Genomic DNA, 22,777 nt, shown 5'->3' with positions numbered 1-22,777 from the left:
AGCAAAAGCCTAGGGAGGTACTACTGTCCTGCCAAGTGAGTGTAAAACGAAAGCTTGTAATTGTTTTACATGATATTAGGATTGCTGGTGTCCAATTTTTGTCTCATAAACATGCAAGGTTTCAGGTACGTCTTGCTACTTCTACTTACACTTAGGTCACACTACACATACATGTACAAGGATATATATATACACACACACCCCTCTGGGTTTTCTTCTATTTTCTTTCTAGTTCTTGTTCTTGTTTATTTCCTCTTATCTCCATGGGGAAGTGGGAGAGAATTCTTCCTCCGTAAGCTATGCATGTTGTAAGAGGCGACTAAAATGCCAGAAGCAAGGGGCTAGTAACCCCTTCTCCTGTATAAATTACTAAATTTAAAAAGAGAAAATTTTGTTTTTCTTTTTGGGACACCCTGCCTTGGTGGGATACGGCCGGTTTGTTGAAAAAAAAAAAATCCTTGAATTAATACATTTATAGTCCCTCTTTTCCTGCCATATCTTATCCTTCAACATTATTGCTACTCCTTCTTTAGCTCTAACTCTCTATTTGAAACCCCTGACCTAATCCCATTCATTCCTCTCCACTGAAACTCTCCCACCCCCTTCAGCTTTGTTTCACTTAAAGCCAGGACATCCAGCGTCTTCTTATTCATAACATCCACAATCATCTCTTTCTTATCATTTGCACAACATCCATGCACATTCAGACTTCCGACTTTGACAATTTTCGTTTTCTTATTCTTTTTAGTAATCTTTACAGGAAAAGAGGTTACTAGCCCATTGTTTCTGGCATTTTAGTTGACTTTTACAACACCCATGGCTTACGGAGGAAAGGTTCTTATTCCACTTCCCCATAGATATACAGTGGAACCTCAAATATCGAACTTTCTTCAGTCCAGAAGGCTGTTCGAGTGCCTTTACCGAATGAATTTATTCCCATCAGGAATAATGTAAATTAGATTAGCCCATTTCAGACCCTCCAAAATACACTTATAAAAGCACTTACAAAACTACATTTACATAATTGGTCGTGTTGGGAGCAGTTCGGTTTTTGAGGCTCCACTGTAAAAGGAAAAGTAATAAGACCAAGAATTATTAAGATAAAATCAAAGAAAACTCAGATGAGTGTGTATAAATAAACGTGTACATGTAGGTAGTAGGTTGGTAGACAGCAACCACCCAGGGAGGTACTACCGTCCTGCCAAGTGAGTGTAAAACGAAAGCCTGTAATTGTTTTACATGATGGTAGGATTGCTGGTGTCTTTTGTCTGTCTCATAAATATGCAAGATTACAGGTACGTCTTGCTACTTCTACTTACACTTAGGTCACACTAAACATACATGTACACGTTTATTTATTAACACTCATCTGAGTTTTGATTTTATCTTAATAGTTCTTGGTCTTGTTACTTTTCCTTTTATATCCATGGGGAAGTGGAATAAGAATCTTTCCTCCGTAAGCCATGCATGTTGTAAAAGTCAACTAAAATGCCGGGAACAATGGGCTAGTAACCCCTTTTCCTGTAAAGATTACTAAAAAGAACAAGAAGAAGAAAATTGTCAAAGTGGGAAGTCTGAATGTGCGTGGATGTTGTGCAAATGATAAGAAAGAGATGATTGTGGATGTTATGAATGAGAAGAAACTGGATGTCCTGGCTTTAAGTGAAACAAAGCTGAAGGGGGTGGGAGAGTTTCAATGGAGAGGAATAAATGGGATTAGGTCAGGGGTTTCAAATAGAGTTAGAGCTAAAGAAGGAGTAGCAATAATGTTGAAGGATAAGCTATGGCAGGAAAAAAGGGACTACAAATGCATAAATTCAAGGATTATGTGGAGTAAAATAAAGATTGGATGTGAAAAGTGGGTTATAGTAAGCGTATATGCACCTGGAGAAGAGAGAAGTGTAGAGGAGAGAGAGAGATTCTGGGAAATGTTGAGTGAATGCGTGGGGAGTTTTGAATCAAGTGTGAGAGTAATGGTGGTTGGGGATTTCAATGCTAAAGTGGGTAAAAATGTTATGGAGGGAGTAGTAGGTAAATTTGGGGTGCCAGGGGTAAATGTAAATGGGGAGCCTTTAATTGAGCTATGTTTAGAAAGAAATTTGGTAATAAGTAATACATATTTTATGAAAAAGAGGATAAATAAATATACAAGGTATGATGTAGCACGTAATGAAAGTAGTTTGTTAGATTATGTATTGGTGGATAAAAGGTTGATGGGTAGGCTCCAGGATGTACATGTTTATAGAGGGGCAACTGATATATCAGATCATTATTTAGTTGTAGCTACAGTTAGAATAAGAGGTAGATGGGAAAAGAGGAAGGTGGCAACAACAAGTAAGACGGAGGTGAAAGTGTATAAACTAAGGGAGGAGGAAGTTCGGGCGAGATATAAGCGATTATTGGCAGAAAGGTGGGCTAGTGCAAAGATGAGTAGTGGGGGGGTTGAAGAGGGTTGGAATAGTTTTAAAAATGCAGTATTAGAATGTGGGGCAGAAGTTTGTGGTTATAGGGGCAAGAGGAAAGAGGAGTGATTGGTGGAATGATGAAGTAAAGGGTGTGATAAAAGAGATGATAAAAGAGAAAAAGGTAGCTTATGAGAGGTTTTTACAAAGCAGAAGTGTTATAAGAAGAACAGAGTATATGGAGAGTAAAAGAAAGGTGAAGAGAGTGGTGAGAGAGTGCAAAAGGAGAGCAGATGAAAGAGTGGGAGAGGCACTGTCAAGAAATTTTAATGAAAATAAGAAAAAATTTTGGAGTGAGTTAAACAAGTTAAGAAAGCCTAGGGAAAGTATGGATTTGTCCGTTAAAAACAGAGTAGGGGAGTTAGTAGATGGGGAGAGGGAGGTATTAGGTAGATGGCGAGAATATTTTGAGGAACTTTTAAATGTTGAGGAAGAAAGGGAGGCGGTAATTTCATGCACTGGCCAGGGAGGTATACCATCTTTTAGGAGTGAAGAAGAGCAGAATGTAAGTGTGGTGGAGGTACGTGAGGCATTACGTAGAATGAAAGGGGGTAAAGCAGCTGGAACTGATGGGATCATGACAGAAATGTTAAAAGCAGGGGGGGATATAGTGTTGGGAGTGGTTGGTACTTTTGTTTAATAAATGTATGAAAGAGGGGAAGGTACCTAGGGATTGGCGGAGAGCATGTATAGTCCCTTTATATAAAGGGAAAGGGGACAAAAGAGATTGTAAAAATTATAGAGGAATAAGTTTACTGAGTATACCAGGAAAAGTATATGGTAGAGTTATAATTGAAAGAATTAGAGGTAAGACAGAATGTAGAATTGCGGATGAGCAAGGAGGCTTCAGAGTGGGTAGGGGATGTGTAGATCAAGTGTTTACATTGAAGCATATATGTGAACAGTATTTAGATAAAGGTAGGGAAGTTTTTATTGCATTTATGGATTTAGAAAAGGCATATGATAGAGTGGATAGAGGAGCAATGTGGCAGATGTTGCAAGTTTATGGAATAGGTGGTAAGTTACTAAATGCTGTAAAGAGCTTTTATGAGGATAGTGAGGCTCAGGTTAGGGTGTGTAGAAGAGAGGGAGAATACTTCCCGGTAAAAGTAGGTCTTAGACAGGGATGTGTAATGTCACCATGGTTGTTTAATATATTTATAGATGGGGTTATAAAAGAAGTAAATGCTAGGGTGTTCGGGAGAGGGGTGGGATTAAATTATGGGGAATCAAATTCAAAATGGGAATTGACACAGTTACTTTTTGCTGATGATACTGTGCTTATGGGAGATTCTAAAGAAAAATTGCAAAGGTTAGTGGATGAGTTTGAGAATGTGTGTAAAGGTAGAAAGTTGAAAGTGAACATAGAAAAGAGTAAGGTGATGAGGGTATCAAATGATTTAGATAAAGAAAAATTGGATATCAAATTGGGGAGGAGGAGTATGGAAAAAGTGAATGTTTTCAGATACTTGGGAGTTGACGTGTCGGCGGATGGATTTATGAAGGATGAGGTTAATCATAGAATTGATGAGGGAAAAAAGGTGAGTGGTGCGTTGAGGTATATGTGGAGTCAAAAAACGTTATCTATGGAGGCAAAGAAGGGAATATATGAAAGTATAGTAGTACCAACACTCTTATATGGATGTGAAGCTTGGGTGGTAAATGCAGCAGCGAGGAGACGGTTGGAGGCAGTGGAGATGTCCTGTCTAAGGGCAATGTGTGGTGTAAATATTATGCAGAAAATTCGGAGTGTGGAAATTAGGAAAAGGTGTGGAGTTAATAAAAGCATTAGTCAGAGGGCAGAAGAGGGGTTGTTGAGGTGGTTTGGTCATTTAGAGAGAATGGATCAAAGTAGAATGACATGGAAAGCATATAAATCTATAGGGGAAGGAAAGAGGGGTAGGGGTCGTCCTCGAAAGGGTTGGAAAGAGGGGGTAAAGGAGGTTTTGTGGGCTAGGGGCTTGGACTTCCAGCAAGCGTGCATGAGCGTGTTAGATAGGAGTGAATGGAGACGATTGATACTTGGGACCTGACGATCTGTTGGAGTGTGAGCAGGGTAATATTTAGTGAAGGGATTCAGGGAAACCGGTTATTTTCTTATAATCGGACTTGAGTCCTGGAAATGGGAAGTACAATGCCTGCACTTTAAAGGAGGGGTTTGGGATATTGGCAGTTTGGAGGGATATGTTGTGTATCTTTATACGTATATGTTTCTAAACTGTTGTATTCTGAGCACCTCTGCAAAAGCAGTGATAATGTGTGAGTATGGTGAAAGTGTTGAATGATGATGAAAGTATTTTCTTTTTGGGGATTTTCTTTCTTTTTTGGGTCACCCTGCCTTGGTGGGAGACGACCAACTTGTTGAAAAAAAAAAAAAAAAAAAATGTATGTGCAGTGTGACCTAAGTGTAAGTAGAAGTAGCAAGACATACCTGTAATCTTGCAAATTTATGAGACAGACAAAAGACACCAGCAATCCTACCATCATGTAAAACAATTACAGGCATTCGTTTTACACTCACTTGGCAGGACGGTAGTACCTCCCTGGGTGGTTGCTGTCTACCAACCTACTACTTCTAATTCTTGTTCTTGTTTATTTTCTCTTATCTCCACAGGGAAGTGGAACAGAATTCTTCCTCCATAAGCCATGAGTTCTGTAAGGGGCGACTAACGTGCCGAGAGCAAGGGGCTAGTAACCCCTTCTCCTTTATACATTACTGAAGTTGAAAAAGAGAAACTTTTTTTCATCTTTTTGGGCCACCCTGCTTCGGTGGGATACAGCTGGTTTGTTGAAAGAAGATTCTGTAATAAATTTAACTAAAACTGCTTATTAATACACAGAGATTATCAACAAATGTAGATTGACATACTTCTCCCAGAATTTTGCACAGGACTTGCCAAGAGGTAATTATTGGTGTTTTGTTTTATATCCAGAGCAGTGAGATGAGAGATTATGAAGTCAAATATTTAATTCTCAAGGTTACAGACTCAATAAAAGATTTCACGCAAGTTGAACAGAAAAATTACCAATTATGGTCAACTAAATGATTCTCTCCCACATACTCAGTTCTTGAGTTTGAGGAGTTGGTAAACAAATTATACTCTTATAAACATATTCACTTTCTATTGCAATTCATATCAACCCTTCACATCCAGACAGACAGCATTGGAAGTAGTAATTCAGTCACAAGGCACCAGTCAATAATTATGCTTAGTTAACCATCGAATAATTGACCAGCACTGAAGTTTCCCTCAATGTCGTTACGGCTCTGTTTGATAGCTGTACAACAAGATCAATGAGGAGTCTCAGCTATACTGTAAAGCAAATGTGTTAAATCCCAGGATTTATCACAAAGTCTAGAAGGCCTTACAAAATTTTCTAAAGGTTAAATCAAGTGATTTAACACAAGGTCTGGTAGGCCTCACAAAATTTTCTAAAGGAGGGAGGAGTATATGGAGAGAAAAAGAGGGGTTAAGAGAGTGGTGAAGAAATGTAACAGGAGAGCAAATGAGAGAGTGGGTGAGAAATTATCAACAAATTTTGCCGAGAATAAGAAAAAATTTTGAAGTGAGATACACTGCTTTTTTTTCTTCACAATTTTGCTTTAGAATGAATCAGAATAATAATATAATTAAATTAAGTACTAACTCAAGAAGGTTATACAGGTCTCCCTCAACATTCGCGAGGGTTAGGGGATCAAGAGCCTCGCGAATGTTGAAAAACCGTGAATGTTTGGTGCCCCAATATATTGTAGGGAAATATATTACAATACTGCTTCCTTAACTTGTTGAACCATGAATAATCATAAAATACATGAAAACGTCATAAATTGTACTAATTATATACATGTTATGCTTTAATAACGTATGTTATTTAATAACATGTATGTTAATAACATGTATGTTATTAAATACCACAGACTCCACCACTGCCTCCACCACTGTGAGTCCCTACTACCCTCCCTCCGACCCCCGCAACTGGCAGCCAGCCCTCCCACCACTCAGTGTGGTGAGTGTTTTGTTTGTTCATTATTTGCTATTAAACTACAGAATAAATAATGTAAACCCATTCATGACTGCATATTGGAATGGCTATTAGGAAAGGTATTAGACGGTGACATCATGTGTTTACTCTTGAACACAGCAAAGAATCGAACATTTCTGCTATTGCTAATAATAACAATAGTAATAATAATAATAATAATAATAATAATAATAATAATAATAATAATAATAATAAATACGATATAATTGAAGAAGGAAATTGTACAAAAATACGAGGGAGTGGTTGACACATCGTCAGTGTGACTTTGTTTATGCTGGAGTGAACATTAGTCTCCCTGTTCTTCCAAACATTTCACAATAATTCAGTGGTTGAGGCAGTGGTATTTAACCCTTTGACTGTTTCCGACGTATAAATACGTCCTACGAGCCAATGTTTCTGACGTATTTATACGCACAAATTCTAGAGGCTTCAAATCGAGCGCCAAAGGCCTGGTAGGCCTACACGGGAGAGAATGGGTCTCAGTGGTCGGTGTGCACCCTGTGAAAAAAATCTGGGACCCAGTGGTGCATTGTGGGAACGCCATGTTGTCAGTCCATTTTCACCATGCCTCTCGGTAAGAAGTTCCTCACTCTTCGGCGGATTGGAGGTCTTTTGTTCCCAAGTGATAGCTCTAACAGCGATGAAAATGTCAGTGACAGTGAATTCAAGGGTTTTCAAGTGAGTGTTACCGAAAAAAGTGCCCAGGATAACGTAAATAGTGACGAAAACCCAGATGACCCACAACCTTCGACCTCTGGTGCTGTGCCGGCTTGTTCACGTTCACGTTCGCCTGTACCAGGACGAAAGAGGAAACTATTTGGTCGTGTACAACACCCTGATGATAGCAGTGATAGTGATAGTGATAGTGATTTCAAGGTCATTGAAAGCAGTTCTAGTGACAGTGAGAGTAAATATTCCCCAGTGAAGCGCCAGTATGTACGACGTAGTATGCGGTCTGGTAGTGTTTCATATGTTGTTCCAAGGGGAAGGAGAAACCCTGGGAGCACATCCCGTGGCCCAACACCACGACCTGATAGTGAAGATGACGATATTGTAACGATGGGTATGAATGGTGACAGTGAGGGAGGAGGCAGTGGTGGTGATAGTGAGGGTGGCACGGCCCATGTGGCACCATCACCGGGCCACGCTACTAGCCACGCGGTTGACTCAGCAGAACAACCAGCCTCACCCTACCCCACACTGCCACAACCTGCACCACCACAACCTGCACAGCCACAACCATGGTACAATATCCAGACCCCACCAGCAGACCTCATCTGGGATTGGCAGGACGGTGACGAGTTTGTTCCCAGTCCCCATGACTTTGATGAAACACAAAGTGGAATAAAGCCATCTTGTCCACTTGGGAACAATGCCAGTGAACTGGACTGCTTTGAGTTATTTTTCGATGAGCCCCTGATGGACATCATTGTCAGGGAAACAAATACATACTGTGATTACACCATGGCAAATACAATTCTCTCACCAAAATCACGGCTACACAAGTGGAAGGAGACAACTGTGGCAGAGATGTACCTGTTTTTTGCCACAATAATGCTTATGCCACATGTGTATAAGCACACTGTCACCACATACTGGACAACAGATCGCCTGATTTCAACTCCAGGTTTTAGTGACATTATAGGTGTCAATCGTTTCCTGATACTGTTACGTATGTTACACTTTTCAGACAAAACCAGGCCTGACAGAAGCGACAGGTTATATAAGATAAGAAATGTGTTTATGTACCTGAAACAAAAGTGCTGCATGTATTTTTATCCCTTCAGGAAGCTTGTTATTGATGAGTCCTTGATTTTATTCAAAGGAAGACTCTCATTCAAGCAATATATACCAAGCAAGAGGAAACGCTTTGGTATAAAGCTATTTGTACTGTGTGATTGCAGAAGTGGTCTTGTTTTAGACATTATTGTGTACACTGGCAGTAATACTTTGAGAGATACCATGAAGTTATTGGGTATCTCTGGTGATGTGGTTCGAACAATGATGGAACCATATCTTGGTAAGGGGCATATGTTATTTACTGATAACTGGTACACAAGCCCCTTACTCAGTGATTTCTTGCGAGTGAACTTGACAGACGTGTGTGGCACAGTGCGTGGTAATCGCAAACATATGCCAAGGTTCGACGCTGGCACTCGCAGAGGTGAGGTGCAAGCCTTTGCTGCCAATGACATCATGGCATTTCGGTGGCATGACAAACATGATGTCACATTGTTGACATCAGTTCACACAAACGAAATGGTACCCAGTGGCAGGGACAACAGAGAGACCAATGAACCCATTCTAAAGCCTGCAGCTGTCATGGACTACAACCTCAATATGCACTTAGTGGACAAATGTGACATGCAGATTGGGTTTGCAGACTGTGTACACAAGAGTTATAAGTGGTATATCAAACTTTTTTTCCATCTTGTTGATATCTCTATGCTAAATGCTTATAACATATACAAGTTGAAGACCAACAAAACACCAAAATATGGTGAATTTTGCCTGTCAGTAATCAGACAAATAATTGCAAAGTACCAAGGAGCAACTCCTGCAATAGACCAGCGCCCACAGACGTCATCTCGTATGAGGCCTGGTGATCACTACCCCATACAACTGCCTCCTACTACTGCCAAGAAAAATGCTCAGAAGAGGTGTTATGTATGTATGCATACCACAAAACGCCCACAAACACGCAGAGACACTCGTTTTATGTGTGAGGAGTGTCAAGTGCCCCTCTGCATATACCCATGTTTCAAAGAGTTCCACAAGCTGCAGCAGTTCTAGGAACGTGTTTAGTGACTGTACATATGTATATATATTATGGAACAATAGTAATAAACATTGTTTTGTATTGTTTGTTTGTGTAAACAAAGTGTATACACAAATTAATAGTGATAAAGTTTGTTCTGTTATTGTGTTGTAAATAATGAGTGTATATTTGAACAATGCACCTTACATTGGTCTCACAGGCCACATAAGTTACCTGGAAAAGAAAAATATTGAAAAATGCAAGAAACCTTTGAATTAGAGTAAATAAAAGAATACCGGGTGAGCGGCAGTCGCCGCTGTTGCCGTACGCACGTCAATTTCTGCAAACTTTGCGGCTCTATATCTCGGTAAGTACTGATGGCAAAAATTTTTTTTAGGCTTAAAACACTAGTAAAAATATTCCTAACATTTTCATAAGAAAAAATAATTTTTTTTTTCCGAATATTTGGCGACATAGAATGACAGTTTCAGAGAGGGGCCTGAAACAGTCAAAGGGTTAATAACATAAGTTATAAATAATAATAGTACATGTTATTATTAATAACATGTATTATTATCAACATGTATGTATTTAATAACATAAGTTATAAATAATAATAGTACATATTATTAATAACATGTATTATTATTAAGATGTATGTTATTAAATACCATTGCCTCAATCACTGCCTCTACCACTCCAGTCACACTCAATCTACAAGCACCAAACACAATGAATTACTGTGAAATGTTTGGAAGAGCAGGGAGACTAATGTTCACTCCAGCATAAACAAAGTCACACTGACGATGTGTCAACCACTCCCTCGTATTTTTGTACAACTTCCTACTTCAATTATATCATATTTATTATTATTATTATTATTATTATTATTATTGTTGTTACTATTGTTATTATTAGCTGTAGCAGAAATGTTTAATTCTTTGCAGTGTTCAAGAGTAAACACATGATTTCACCGTCTAATACCTGTCCGAATAGCCATTCCAATATGCAGTCATGAATGGGTTTACATTATTTATACTGTAGTTTAATAGCAAATAATGAACAAACAAAACACTCACCACACTGAGTGGTGGGAGGGCTGGCTGCCAGTTGCGGGGGTCGGAGGGAGGGTAGTAGGGACTCGCAGGTGGCGGGAAACTTAAATATGATTTGGCGGCTGGGAATTTGGCGGTTGGGAATTCGCGAATGTGTGAAGCCCGTGAAAGTTGAAAACGTGAATGTTGAGGGAGACCTGTACAGTATTACAAGTATGAATAAAAGAGCAATCCTACATACGTAAGTGGACAAAACAATCCATCAAGAATAATTCATTATTTGCTTCCTCAGAGAATTCTTTATTATTCTTCTTCTTTCAACAATCTGGCTGTATCCCACCGAAGCTGGGTGGCCCCCCCCCCCAAAAAAAAAAAATTTTATCTTTTCAACTTCAGTAATGTATACAGGAGAAGGGGTTACTAGTCCCTTGCTCCCAGCATGTTAGTGGCCTCTTACAACACGTATGGCTTATGAAGAAAGAATTCTGTTCCACTTCCCCATGGAGATAAGAGGAAAAAACAAGAAGTAGTAGTAGTAAGAAAATAGAAGAAAACCCAGAGGGGTGTGTATATATGTATAAGCTTGTACATGCATGTGTAGTGTGACCTAACTGTTAACCCTTTCAGGGTCACCAGGCCCTCTCCAAGACTTGTTCTCAGGGTCGCCAGGCCCTCTCCAAGACTTGTTCTCAGAATCGCCAAATTTAAAAAAAAAAAAAAAAAAAAAAAAAAAAAGAATTCTTATGAAAAGATAGAGAATCTTTTCCTGATCATAATGACACCAAAAGTATGAAATTTGATGGAAAACTTACGGACTTGCGAAGTTAGCGGTCTCGACAATGTTTACACATCAGCGATTTTGCCCACTTTGAGCCCTATTTTCGGCCAATTCCAGTATACTAGTCGACTAAAATCATAACTATTTCGCTAGAACTCCATTTTTTCTATCGAATGAGTACAAGAAACCACCCATTTACCAATTTCAACTATCCAATAAAGTAGTCAGAATTTAGCAATTTTGCCAATTTCACACAAATTTCAAAAGATGCCAAATTCCGAATAGGGTCCAGAATAAACACAAATTTCAAAAAATGCCAAATTCCGAATAGGGTCCAGAATAAACAATTAAGACACTCCTGGCACTAAAATAACATTTCCTCTGTTCATTAGTCACATCCCCAGGCCCCTCTTACATTCTTTTGCTTTCCACTTGGAATTTTTATTCTCACAAAAAATAGAAGATTTACTGTTATGCAGACTACTGCATTAGTGTAGAAATGGTATAAATAATATCAGCACACTTGTGAAAGAATATTAGACTCACCAGTTGATGTGTATTGGACGCATAACATGATTTGTTTACTTTTGAACATTTCTGCTAATTTAAGCTCAATTTCAAGGTGCTTTTCATTGTAAAACCAGTAAAATTCATATCAATTTCTGTAATATGTCTTCCATTCTATAAAATAGACCAGGAAAACTAGAATACAACAATAAATACCATACTAAAATACAGTGCAAAGTCACTGTTTTAATCCAAAAACACAGTCTAAGTTTTTTTTCTCATTATGCACTCTGTGCTGCAGAATTTTTTTTTTATACTGCGCACACTGACCACATAGACCCATTCTTTCATATGTAGGCTTACCAGCTTTCTCTCACTAGATTTGAGGGCGCTAGAATTTAGGCTTACTAGTACGTCAAAAACTCTGGTGCGTAAGCCGTACTAGTATGTCCGAAACCCTGAAAGGGTTAATAGAAGTAGCAAGATGTACCTGAAATCTTGCATGTTTTTTCTTTCTTTTCAACAAACCGGCCGCATCCCACCAAGGCAGGGTGGCCCAAAAAGAAAAACGAAAGCTTTTCTTTTTATATTTAGTAATTTGTACAGGAGAAGGGGTTACTAGCCCCTTGCTCCCGGCATTTTAGTCGCCTCTTACAACACGCATGGCTTACGGAGGAAGAATTCTGCTCCACTTCACCATGGAGATAAGAGGAAATAAACAAGAACTAGAAAGAAAATAGAAGAAAACCCAGAGGGGTATGTATATATATGCCAAGTGAATGTAAAACAAAAGCCTGTAATTGTTTTACATGATGGTAGGAGTGCTGGTGTCTTTTGTCTGTCTCATAAATATGCAAGATTACAGGTATGTCTTGCTACTTCTACTTACACTTAGGTCACACTACACATACATGTACACGTTTATTTATACACACTCATCTGAGTTTTCTTTGATTTTATCTTAATAGTTCTTGGTCTTATTACTTTTCCTTTTATATCCATGGGGAAGTGGAATAAGAATCTTTCCTCTGTAAGCCATGCATGTTGTAAAAGTCAACTAAAATGCCGGGAACAATGGGCTAGTAACTCCTTTTCCTGTAAAGATTACTAAAAAGAATAAGAAGAAGAAAATTGTCAAAGTGGGAAGTCTGAATGTGCGTGGATGTTGCGCAAATGATAAGAAAGAGATGATTGTGGATGTTATGAATGAGAAGAAGCTGGATGTCCTGGCTTTAAGTGAAACGAAGCTGAAGGGGGTGGGAGAGTTTCAATGGAGAGGAATAAATGGGATTAGGTCAGGGGTTTCAAATAGAGTTAGAGCTAAAGAAGGAGTAGCAATAATGTTGAAGGATAAGCTATGGCAGGAAAAGAGGGACTATAAATGTATTAATTCAAGGATTATGTGGAGTAAAATAAAGATTGGATGTGAAAAGTGGGTTATAGTAAGCGTGTATGCACCTGGAGAAGAGAGAAGTGTAGAGGAGACAGAGAGATTTGGGGAAATGTTGAGTGAATGCATGGGGAGTTTTGAACTAAGTGTGAGAGTAATGGTGGTTGGGAATTTCAATGCTAAAGTGGGAAAAAATGTTGTGGAGGGAGTAGTAGGTAAATTTGGGGTGCCAGGGGTAAATGTAAATGGGGAGCCTTTAATTGAGCTATGTGTAGAAAGAGATTTGGTAATAAGTAATACATATTTTATGAAAAAGAGGATAAATAAATATACAAGGTATGATGTAGCACGTAATGAAAGTAGTTTGTTAGATTATGTATTGGTGGATAAAAGGTTGATGGGTAGGCTCCAGGATGTACATGTTTATAGAGGGGCAACTGATATATCGGATCATTATTTAGTTGTAGCTACAGTTAGAGTAAGAGGTAGATGGGAAAAGAGGAAGGTGGCAACAACAAGTAAGAGGGAGGTGAAAGTGTATAAACTAAGGGAGGAGGAAGTTCGGGGGAGATATAAGCGACTGTTGGCAGAAAGGTGGGCTAGTGCAAAGATGAATAGTGAGGGCGGGGGGGGCTGAAGAGGGTTGGAATAGTTTTAAAAATGCAGTATTAGAATGTGGGGCAGAAGTTTGAGGTTATAGGAGGGTGGGGGCAGGTGGAAAGAGGAGTGATTGGTGGAATGATGAAGTAAAGGGTGTGATAAAAGAGAAAAAGTTAGCTTACGAGAGGTTTTTACAAAGCAGAAGTGTTATAAGAAAAGCAGAGTACGTATATGGACAGTAAAAGAAAGGTGAAGAGAGTGGTGAGAGAGTGCAAAAGGAGAGCAGATGATAGAGTGGGAGAGGCACTGTCAAGAAATTTTAATGAAAATAAGAAAAAAATTTGGAGTTAAACAAGTTAAGAAAGCCTAGGGAAAGTATGGATTTGTCAGTTAAAAACAGAGTAGGGGAGTTAGTAGATGGGGAGAGGGAGGTATTAGGTAGATGGCGAGAATATTTTGAAGGTTAGCACAGGCACCACCTTCCTATGGTGTAGAAATATACCTAGTTGGATGAATCTTATTGTGGCTAGCTGGTCTAGTGGCTAACACGACGGGCTGGAGTTTTGAGACTCTATGACCGCGGGTTCAGTCCCGGCCGGGGGTATGGTTTGTTTGCAATCGTGTCATTACGATTTCTTGAGTCATGTTGACGGCAGTGAAGGGACTTGAGCTAGAGTTCGTCACGGCCACGCTAGCTGGAGATTCGTCTGTAAAAACTTGCATTTGTGGTCACAGTGGTGCCTGTGCTAACCTTCCTATGGTGTAGAAATATACCTAGTTGGATGAATCTTATTGTGGCTAGCTGGTCTAGTGGCTAACGCGACGGGCTGGAGTTTTGAGACTCTATGACCGCGGGTTCAATCCCGGCCGGGGGTATGGTTTGTTTGCAATCGTGTCATTACGATTTCTTGAGTCATATGGGTGTGAAGCTTGGGTGGTAAATGCAGTAGCGAGGAGACGGTTGGAGGCAGTGGAGATGTCCTGTCTAAGGGCAATGTGTGGTGTAAATATTATGCAGAAAATTCGGAGTGTGGAAATTAGGAAAAGGTGTGGAGTTAATAAAAGTATTAGTCAGAGGGCAGAAGAGGGGTTGTTGAGGTGGTTTGGTCATTTAAAGAGAATGGATCAAAGTAGAATGACATGGAAAACATATAAATCTATAGGGGAAGGAAGACGAGGTAGGGGTCGTCCTCGAAAGGGTTGGAGAGAGGGGGTAAAAGAGGTTTTGTGGGCAAGGGGCTTGGACTTTCAGCAAGCATGCATGAGCGTGTTAGATAGGAGTGAATGGAGACGAATGGTACTTGGGACCTGACGATCTGTTGGAGTGTGAGCAGGGTAATATTTAGTGAAGGAATTCAGGGAAACCGGTTATTTTCATATAGTCGGACTTGAGTCCTGGAAATGGGAAGTACAATGCCTGCACTTTAAAGGAGGGGTTTGGGATATTGGCAGTTTGGAGGGATATGTTGTGTATCTTTATACGTACAGTATATGCTTCTAAACTGTTGTATTCTGAGCACCTCTGCAAAAACAGTGATTATGTGTGAGTGTGGTGAAAGTGTTGAATGATGATGAAAGCATTTTCTTTTTTTGGGATTTTCTTTCTTTTTTGGATCACCCTGCCTCGGTGGGAGACGCCCAACTTGTTGAAAAAAAAAAAAAAACATGTATGTGTAATGTGACCTAAGTGTAAGAAGTAGCAGCAAGACGTACCTGAAATCTTGCATGTTTATGAGACAGAAAATAGACACCAGCAATTCTACCATCATTTAAAACAATTACAGGCTTTTGTTTTACACTCATTTGGCAGGACGGTAGTACCTCCCTGGGCAGTTGCTGTCTACCAACGTAGTGCCTAGATTCTATATTATTATTGTTATTAATATTATTATTATCTAAGTGGAGGGGCAGGGATAGAGATCATACAGTGCCTGGGGGAGTGGCAGGCATTCAGGATGAATCCAAGTAATGGAGAGCAGATCCAATTCCTTGGATCAAAAGCCCCTCAACAGCCCGAGTTTCCCTAACAGGACAAAACTAATGACTCATGTAAATGACCCAGAAAAGTATTCCTGTTTGGGTAGATAAAGCCAATCATAAGTTAGAGCCTCATTTCCACAATATAATGTAATCAATCTGATTTATTTGCATGTGAGCATGTTTTCAGAGTCAAAGAAGAAATAGATTACTCCCTTCTAGGTATTGCATATGAGCTAACACTGTAAATTATATCACCAAATGATGAATGAGGAAAATCTGCATTTTTCCAGAGCCTCATTCATAAAAGACATTAGTCACACAGTACATTACCCAATTTAGAGATCCACATATGCAAGTCTCGGGCATGCACTTGCTACTGAAGAAATCGTCCTGGAATATATTATATACACTGTATCTGGTAACAGTCATAAGAGCAGTGGCAAACCAGGACTTAATAAACCATAACATACCACAACTGGCTATTATAGGAAAAAAGGTGTGATGCATTTTCAAAAATGGCACCGTTTGGTCTCCAGAACAGAAATCAGTTTTTCATATTTCAAAACTGAGTGTTCTAAACTCTCGGCCTCATTAACCCTTTGACTGTTTCAGGCCCCTCTCTGAAACTGTCATTCTATGTCGCCAAATATTAACCCTTTGACTGTTTCCGACGTATAAATACGTCTTACGAGCCAATGTTTCTGACGTATTTATACGCATAAATTCTAGCAGCTTCAAATCAAGCAGGAGAAAGCTGGTAGGCCCACATGTGAGAGAATGGGTCTCCATGGTCAGTGTGCACCATATAAAAAAAATCGGGGAGCCAGTGGTGCATTGTGGGAATGCCATTTCAGTTGTCATTTTTCAGCATGTCTAGCGGTAAGAAATATGTGATTCCCCAGCAAATCTGGGACTCTTCTCTTCCCAAGTGATGCTCTAACACAGATGGAAGTGTCAGTGAAGATCAATTTCATGATTTGGAGGAGTTTGAGACCAAAAGCAATGGAGGAGGAGGAGGGGGAGGAGGGGAGGAAGAGGAGGAGGAGGAGGAGGAGGAGGAGGAGGAGGAAGAAGAAGATGTAATAATATTGTTCCCTTGAAGCAAGAAAAAAAAAAGTCCACCCCATGACAGTGACAAGATAAGGGGAGATAACATCTGATAAGAGCTGACTTTGATGAGCGTAAAGGAGGGTTATATTACATGACCATCGCCCTCCCTTTGTTTTTGCTGGTACACAAACATTTCTGTCTGTCTATTTGTCTGTCTGTCAAGCTCCCTGTCTGTCCATCTAGCTCTCTGTCTCAGAGAGAGCCACAAGACTGTGTCATCACGTTTACTCACATCTTCAAGCAGAGTATAGCACTTTGTCTGGATTTCTTGGGTTATCCTAGGTAATTTACACTATGTATACTTGTATTTATGTGTACCTGTGAGACAGAGATAGGCAGACAGATAGAAAGAGAGACAGATTGAAAGATATAGAATGAGGGAGAAAGATAATTAGATAGAATGGAGGAGGGGAAGCAGCATCCGACCCCATTGTTTTGACAGGCGGTAGGGTAGTGACTAATGAGGACAATATGTCACTTTGACAGCTGCCGACTTCTGACTCAAAACAATTATAAGCCACACACTTGCACACAAGACGAGGAGGAGGAGGAGGAGGAGGAGGAGGAGGAGGAGGAGGAGGAGGAGGAGGAGGAGGAGGAGGAGGAGGAGGAGGAGGAGGAGGAGGAGGAGGAGGAGGAGGAGGAGGAGGAGGAGGAGGAGGAGGAGGAGGAGGAGGAGGAGGAGGAGGAGGAGGAGGAGGAGGAGGAGGGAGGAGGAGGAGGAGGAGGAGGAGGAGGAGGAGGAGGAGGAGGAGGAGGAGGAGGAGGAGGAGGAGGAGGAGGAGGAGGAGGAGAGGAGGAGGAGGAGGAGGAGGAGGAGGAGGAGGAGGAGGAGGAGGAGGAGGAGGAGAGGAGGAGGAGGAGAGGAGGAGAGGAAGAGGAGGAGGAGGAGGAGGAGAGGAGGAGGAGGAGAGGAGGAGAGGAAGAGGAGGAGGAGGAGGAGAAGAGGAGGAGGAGGAGGAGGAAGAGGAGAGGAGGAGAGGAAGAGGAGGAGGAGGAGGAGACGAGGAGGAGGAGGAGGAGGAGGAGGAGGAGGAGGAGGAGGAGGAGGAGGAGGAGGAGGAGGAGGAGGAGGAGGAGGAGGAGGAGGAGGAGGAGGAGGAGGAGGAGGAGGAGGAGGAGGAGGAGGAGGAGGAGGAGGAGGAGGAGGAGGAGGAGGAGGAGGAGGAGGAGGAGGAGGAGGAGATGATGATGATGAGGGGCCTGAAACAGTCAAAAAAAAAAAAAACATTATTTTTTCTTATGAAAATGTTAAGATTATTTTTCTGAGTGTTTTAGTCCAAAAAAAAAATATTTTGCCATCGGTACTTACCGAGATATAGAGCCATGAAGTTTGCAGAAAATGAGCCGCGTATGGCAACAGCGGCGACTGCCGCTCACCCGGTAAACTTTAGTTTACTTGTAATTGAAGGTTTTTTCAATCATCCTCCTCCTCTTTCTCCTCCTCCTTCTCCTCCTCCTCCTTCTCCTTCTCCTCCTCCTCCTCCTTCTCCTCCTCCTCTCCTCCTTCTCCTCCTCCTTCTCCTCCTCCTCTCCTCCTTCTCCTCCTCCTTCTCCTTCTCCTCCTCCTTCTCCTCCTCCTCCTCCTCCTTCTCCTCCTCCTTGTCTTGTGTGCGAGTGTGTGGCTTATAATTGTTTTGAGTCAGAAGTCGGCAGCTGTCAAAGTGACATATTGTCTCATTACTCACTCCCCCTCCCGCCTGTCAAAACAATGGGGTCGGATGCTGCTTCCCCTCCTCCATTCTATCTAATTATCTTTCTCCCTCATTCTATATCTTTCAATCTGTCTCTCTTTCTGTCTGCCTATCTCTGTCTCACAGGTACACATAAATACAAGTATACATAGTGTAAATTACCTAGGATAACCCAAGAAATCCAGACAAAGTGCTATACTCTGCTTGAAGATGTGAGTAAACGTGATGACACATTCTTGTGGCTCTCTCTGAGACAGAGAGCTAGATGGACAGACAGGGAGCTTGACAGACAGACAAATAGACAGACAGAAATGTTTGTGTACCAGCAAAAACAAAGGGAGGGCGATGGTCATGTAATATTTCCTTATCAGCTCTACCCTCGTTTACACTCATCAAAGTCAGCTCTTATCAGATGTTATCTCCCCTTATCTTGTCACTGTCATGGGGTGGACTTTTTTTTTTCTTGCTTCAAGGGAACAATATTATTACATCTTCTTCCTCCTCCTCCTCTTCTCCTCCTCCTCTTCCTCCCCTCCTCCTCCTCCTCCTCCTCCTCCTCCTCTTCCTCCCCTCCTCCTCCTCCATTGCTTTTGGTCTCAAACTCCTCCAAATCATGAAATTGATCTTCACTGACACTTCCATCTGTGTTAGAGCATCACTTGGGAAGAGAAGAGTCCCAGATTTGCTGGGGAATCACATATTTCTTACCGCTAGACATGCTGAAAAAGGACAACTGAAATGGCATTCCCACAATGCACCACTGGCTCCCCGATTTTTTTTATATGGTGCACACTGACCATGAAGACCCATTCTCTCACATGTGGGCCTACCAGCTTTCTCCTGCTTCATTTGAAGCTGCTAGAATTTATGCGTATAAATACGTCAGAAACATTGGCTCGTAAGACGTATTTATACGTCGGAAACAGTCAAAGGGTTAATTTAGCTTTGCTTTACAATGCCACATTTACAAACTTCCTTATTTTTATTATTCTCTTTCTATTGCCACTGCACCTACTGTAACATGCCATAAAAATTGTGTTCAAGACCAATTGTTATGGAACTTAACCATGACAAATTCACACTTATTAACCATACCACGGGTGGGGTTTGAACCCGTGAGTCATGTTGACGGATTTGAGGGGGCTTAAGCTAGAGTTTGTCACGGCCATGCTAGCAGGAGATTCATCTGTAAAAACTTGCATTTGTGGTCACAGTGGTGCCTATGCTAACTTTCCTATGGTCTAGATATATACCTAGTTGGATGAATCTTATTGAAGCTAGCTGGCCCAGTGGCTAACACGACGGTCTGAAGTTTTGAGACTCTTTGACTGTGGGTTTAAACCCCACCCGTGGTATAGTTTGTTTGCAATCATGTCAATACGATTTCGTGAGTCACACCTATTAAGGTACAAGTAAATACTTGAAAGTGCAAATTCATCACCTTCCACACCAGATGAGGTAGTTTCTAAGGTACAAGCTGGGGCCCGCTTTTTTCTCTGCTTTCCCACAGCACATTTCTCTTCCCATGCTTTGTAATCATCCTCCCAGCTGGGGCTCTCACCCTCTTCACCCTCTATAAATCTGGAAGAGGGTCCATCCTTGGGTCTTGCCCCACCTATGGGCTGGGACGGGGAGAGGCTAAGACGAACCATGGACCCTTCCACATCGGCTCCTGATGTTCCTGAAATGATTTAGATCGATTAGTAAGTTTTATACTGAGGCAAATAAAAGAAAATATATAGCTACATAATTTACGAGGAATCACAGGCATGCACCACAAATATCTACACTGCAAAACTGTTTTCACATACATCTTTCCTTAACCCCTTGAGGGTCCATCCCGTAGTTCTACGGGTCTGAACCCAAGGTTCATGCCATAGTACTACATCATGAGCTCAGCTCACTCAGATAAGTTGTGAGCAGTAAATTTGGGCCTAGATATGAGAGAATGCATCTATGTGGCAAGTGTGCACCACATAAACAAATCCTGCAGCAGGAAGGGCATAATGAGAAAAAAAAAACTATGACTGTTTTTGGATTAAAACAGCTACATTGTGGTGTATTTTGTATGGTTTTTACAGTTGTATTTGTGGTTTCTAGGTCTCATTTGATAGAATGGAAAATATATTAAAGAAATAGAGATGATTTTGATTGGTTTTAGTACTGAAAATAGCTTGAAATTGAGCTAAAAGTAGCAGAAATGTTTGATTTTTGCCAATGTTCAAGAATAAACCAATGATGTTATGCATCCAATACACATCAACTCGTGGGTCTAATATATGTTCATGAATGTGCTGATATTATTTATACAATTATTACAATATTGCATATGGGTAAATCTATTTTTTTGGTGTGAACAAAAATTCTTTATACGAATAAAAAATCAAAATGGAATTCATCTGTATTATTTTTATTATTATAATCAAAAAGAAGTGCTAAACCACAAGGGCTATACAGCGAATTCATCTGTAAAGCCTGGAAATGTAACTAATAGACAGCGGAAATGTTATTTTAGTGCCAGGAATGCCTGCATTGTTTATTCTAGACCCTATTTTTAAACTGGAATATTCTGAACTTTATGTGAAATTGGTCAAATTACCAATTTCTGATCACTTTACTGGTTAGTTGAAATAGTTGATTAGGAAGTTTCTTGTGCCCAATCGATAAAAATGAAGTGACACTAGCGAAATAGCTAAGTATTTGGTCAACTGGAATAATGTAATTGGCCTAAAATAGGAAACAAAGTGTGCAAAATCGTCAATGCATAAATATTGCTGATGCAGCAAAATTCACGATAGCATAATTTCATCAATTTTCCATCAAATTTCGTACTTTTTGTTTTATTACTTTCAGAAGAAGATTCTCTACCATTTCAAAAGAATTTTTTTTTTTTTAAATTCTTGAACCCTGTGGACAAATTTTAGATTAGGGGTCTGGACCCTGAAAGGGTTAATTCATTCTTAATTCTTTAAACAAAAGATACCTGTCCTTTCATAGTTGCCACCTATATTTCAAATGTGAATTTTGTTCCTATGGTAGAAGAGTACCCAAGATAACGTACATATAATCCATTCTTAACATATTTTATTCCTAAATCCATTTTTTGAGACCTCAAGTTGTTTACCTCCACCTTACAGAGAGTGTTTTTCATTGACAATACAAACAAACAAATTTTATTTCTTTGCAAGATTATATTGAGAATATGAAATTACAATAATGAGTTGCAGTGCAAAGAGAGCCACTATCATGCCTAGGCATTATGGGAAGACTTAATTTAATAGCTTGAAATCACATTCATCTAATAGCCTGCATATTTTCCCCTGAATCCCTATCATGCAATTTATTGCATATCTAAACTGCCATAAAAATATTTACCCCAACCTACTCAGTGAAACCATACAATCCTTAAGAGTAGCACATCTAGCAGAACTGAATGTTGTACTCGCTACACAAGGACATATGGTGGTGTGGATGATTCTAGGCTAATTTCATTCTAGTCCCTGTTTCGTGTACTAGTACAATGAGCAGTATTTTATATCATTGTGCCCATGAACATGTGGTATTGATCAATAACAACACTGCAACTAGTCCAGGACTCGAACCCATGCTGCTTTGGCCTGCCTCAAGGTGGGTGAAAACTCATGATGCCTTAATCCATGGGACCACATAATCCTTAACCATTTGAGGGTTTCAGCCGTACTAGTACGGCGTACGACCCAGGGTTTTTGACATATGTACTAGTATGCCTAAATTCTAGCACCCTCAAATCTAGTGAGAGAAAGATGGTAGGCCTACATATGAAAGAATGGGTCTATGTGGTCAGTGTGCGCAGTATAAAAAAAAATCCTGCAGCACACAGTGCGTAATGAGAAAAAAAAACTTTGACCGTGGTTTTGGAATAAAACAGCGAGTTTGCACTGTATTTTTGTATGGTATTTATTGTTGTATTCTAGTTTTCTTGGTCTCTTTTTATAGAATGGAAGACATATTACAGAAATTGAGATGATTTTGACTGGTTTTACAATGAAAAGTATCTTGAAATTGAGTGAAAGTAGCAGAAATGTTCGATTTTACCAAAGATCAAAAGTAAACAAATTATGCCAAGCGTCCAATACATGTCAACTGGTGAGTCTAATATTCTTTCACAAGTGCGCTGATATTATTTATACCATTTCTACACTAATGCAGTAGTCTGCATAACAGTAAATCATCTATTTTTTGTAAGAATAAAAATTCAAAGTGGAAAACCAAAGAAATATAAGAGGGGCCTGGGGATGTGACTAACGAACAAAGAACTTGTTATTTTGGTGCCAGGAATGTCTTTCTTGTTTATTCTGGGCCCTATTCGGAAATTGGCATCTTTTGAAATTTGTGTGAAATTGGCAAAATTGCTAAATTC

The 22,777-nt window shown here is 40.2% G+C and overlaps 1 protein-coding gene across 1 annotated transcript in view; it reads right to left on the bottom strand.

The window, feature by feature from the left end:
• Nucleotides 1–22,777, bottom strand: part of Dora (zinc finger SWIM domain-containing dorado) — a 506,090-nt gene that overhangs the window by 254,252 nt on the left and 229,061 nt on the right. The window contains exon 14 of the mRNA XM_070097330.1: nt 19,820–20,059. Within this exon, the coding sequence (XP_069953431.1) occupies nt 19,820–20,059 (240 nt within the window). The remainder of the gene's footprint in view (nt 1–19,819; nt 20,060–22,777) is intronic.

The sequence above is a fragment of the Cherax quadricarinatus genome, chromosome 57 (genome assembly GCF_038502225.1).
Source record: "Cherax quadricarinatus isolate ZL_2023a chromosome 57, ASM3850222v1, whole genome shotgun sequence".
NCBI lineage: Eukaryota > Metazoa > Arthropoda > Malacostraca > Decapoda > Parastacidae > Cherax > Cherax quadricarinatus.
Note: the sequence above shows the minus strand (reverse complement) of the source record. Positions and strands in the feature narration are given on the sequence as shown.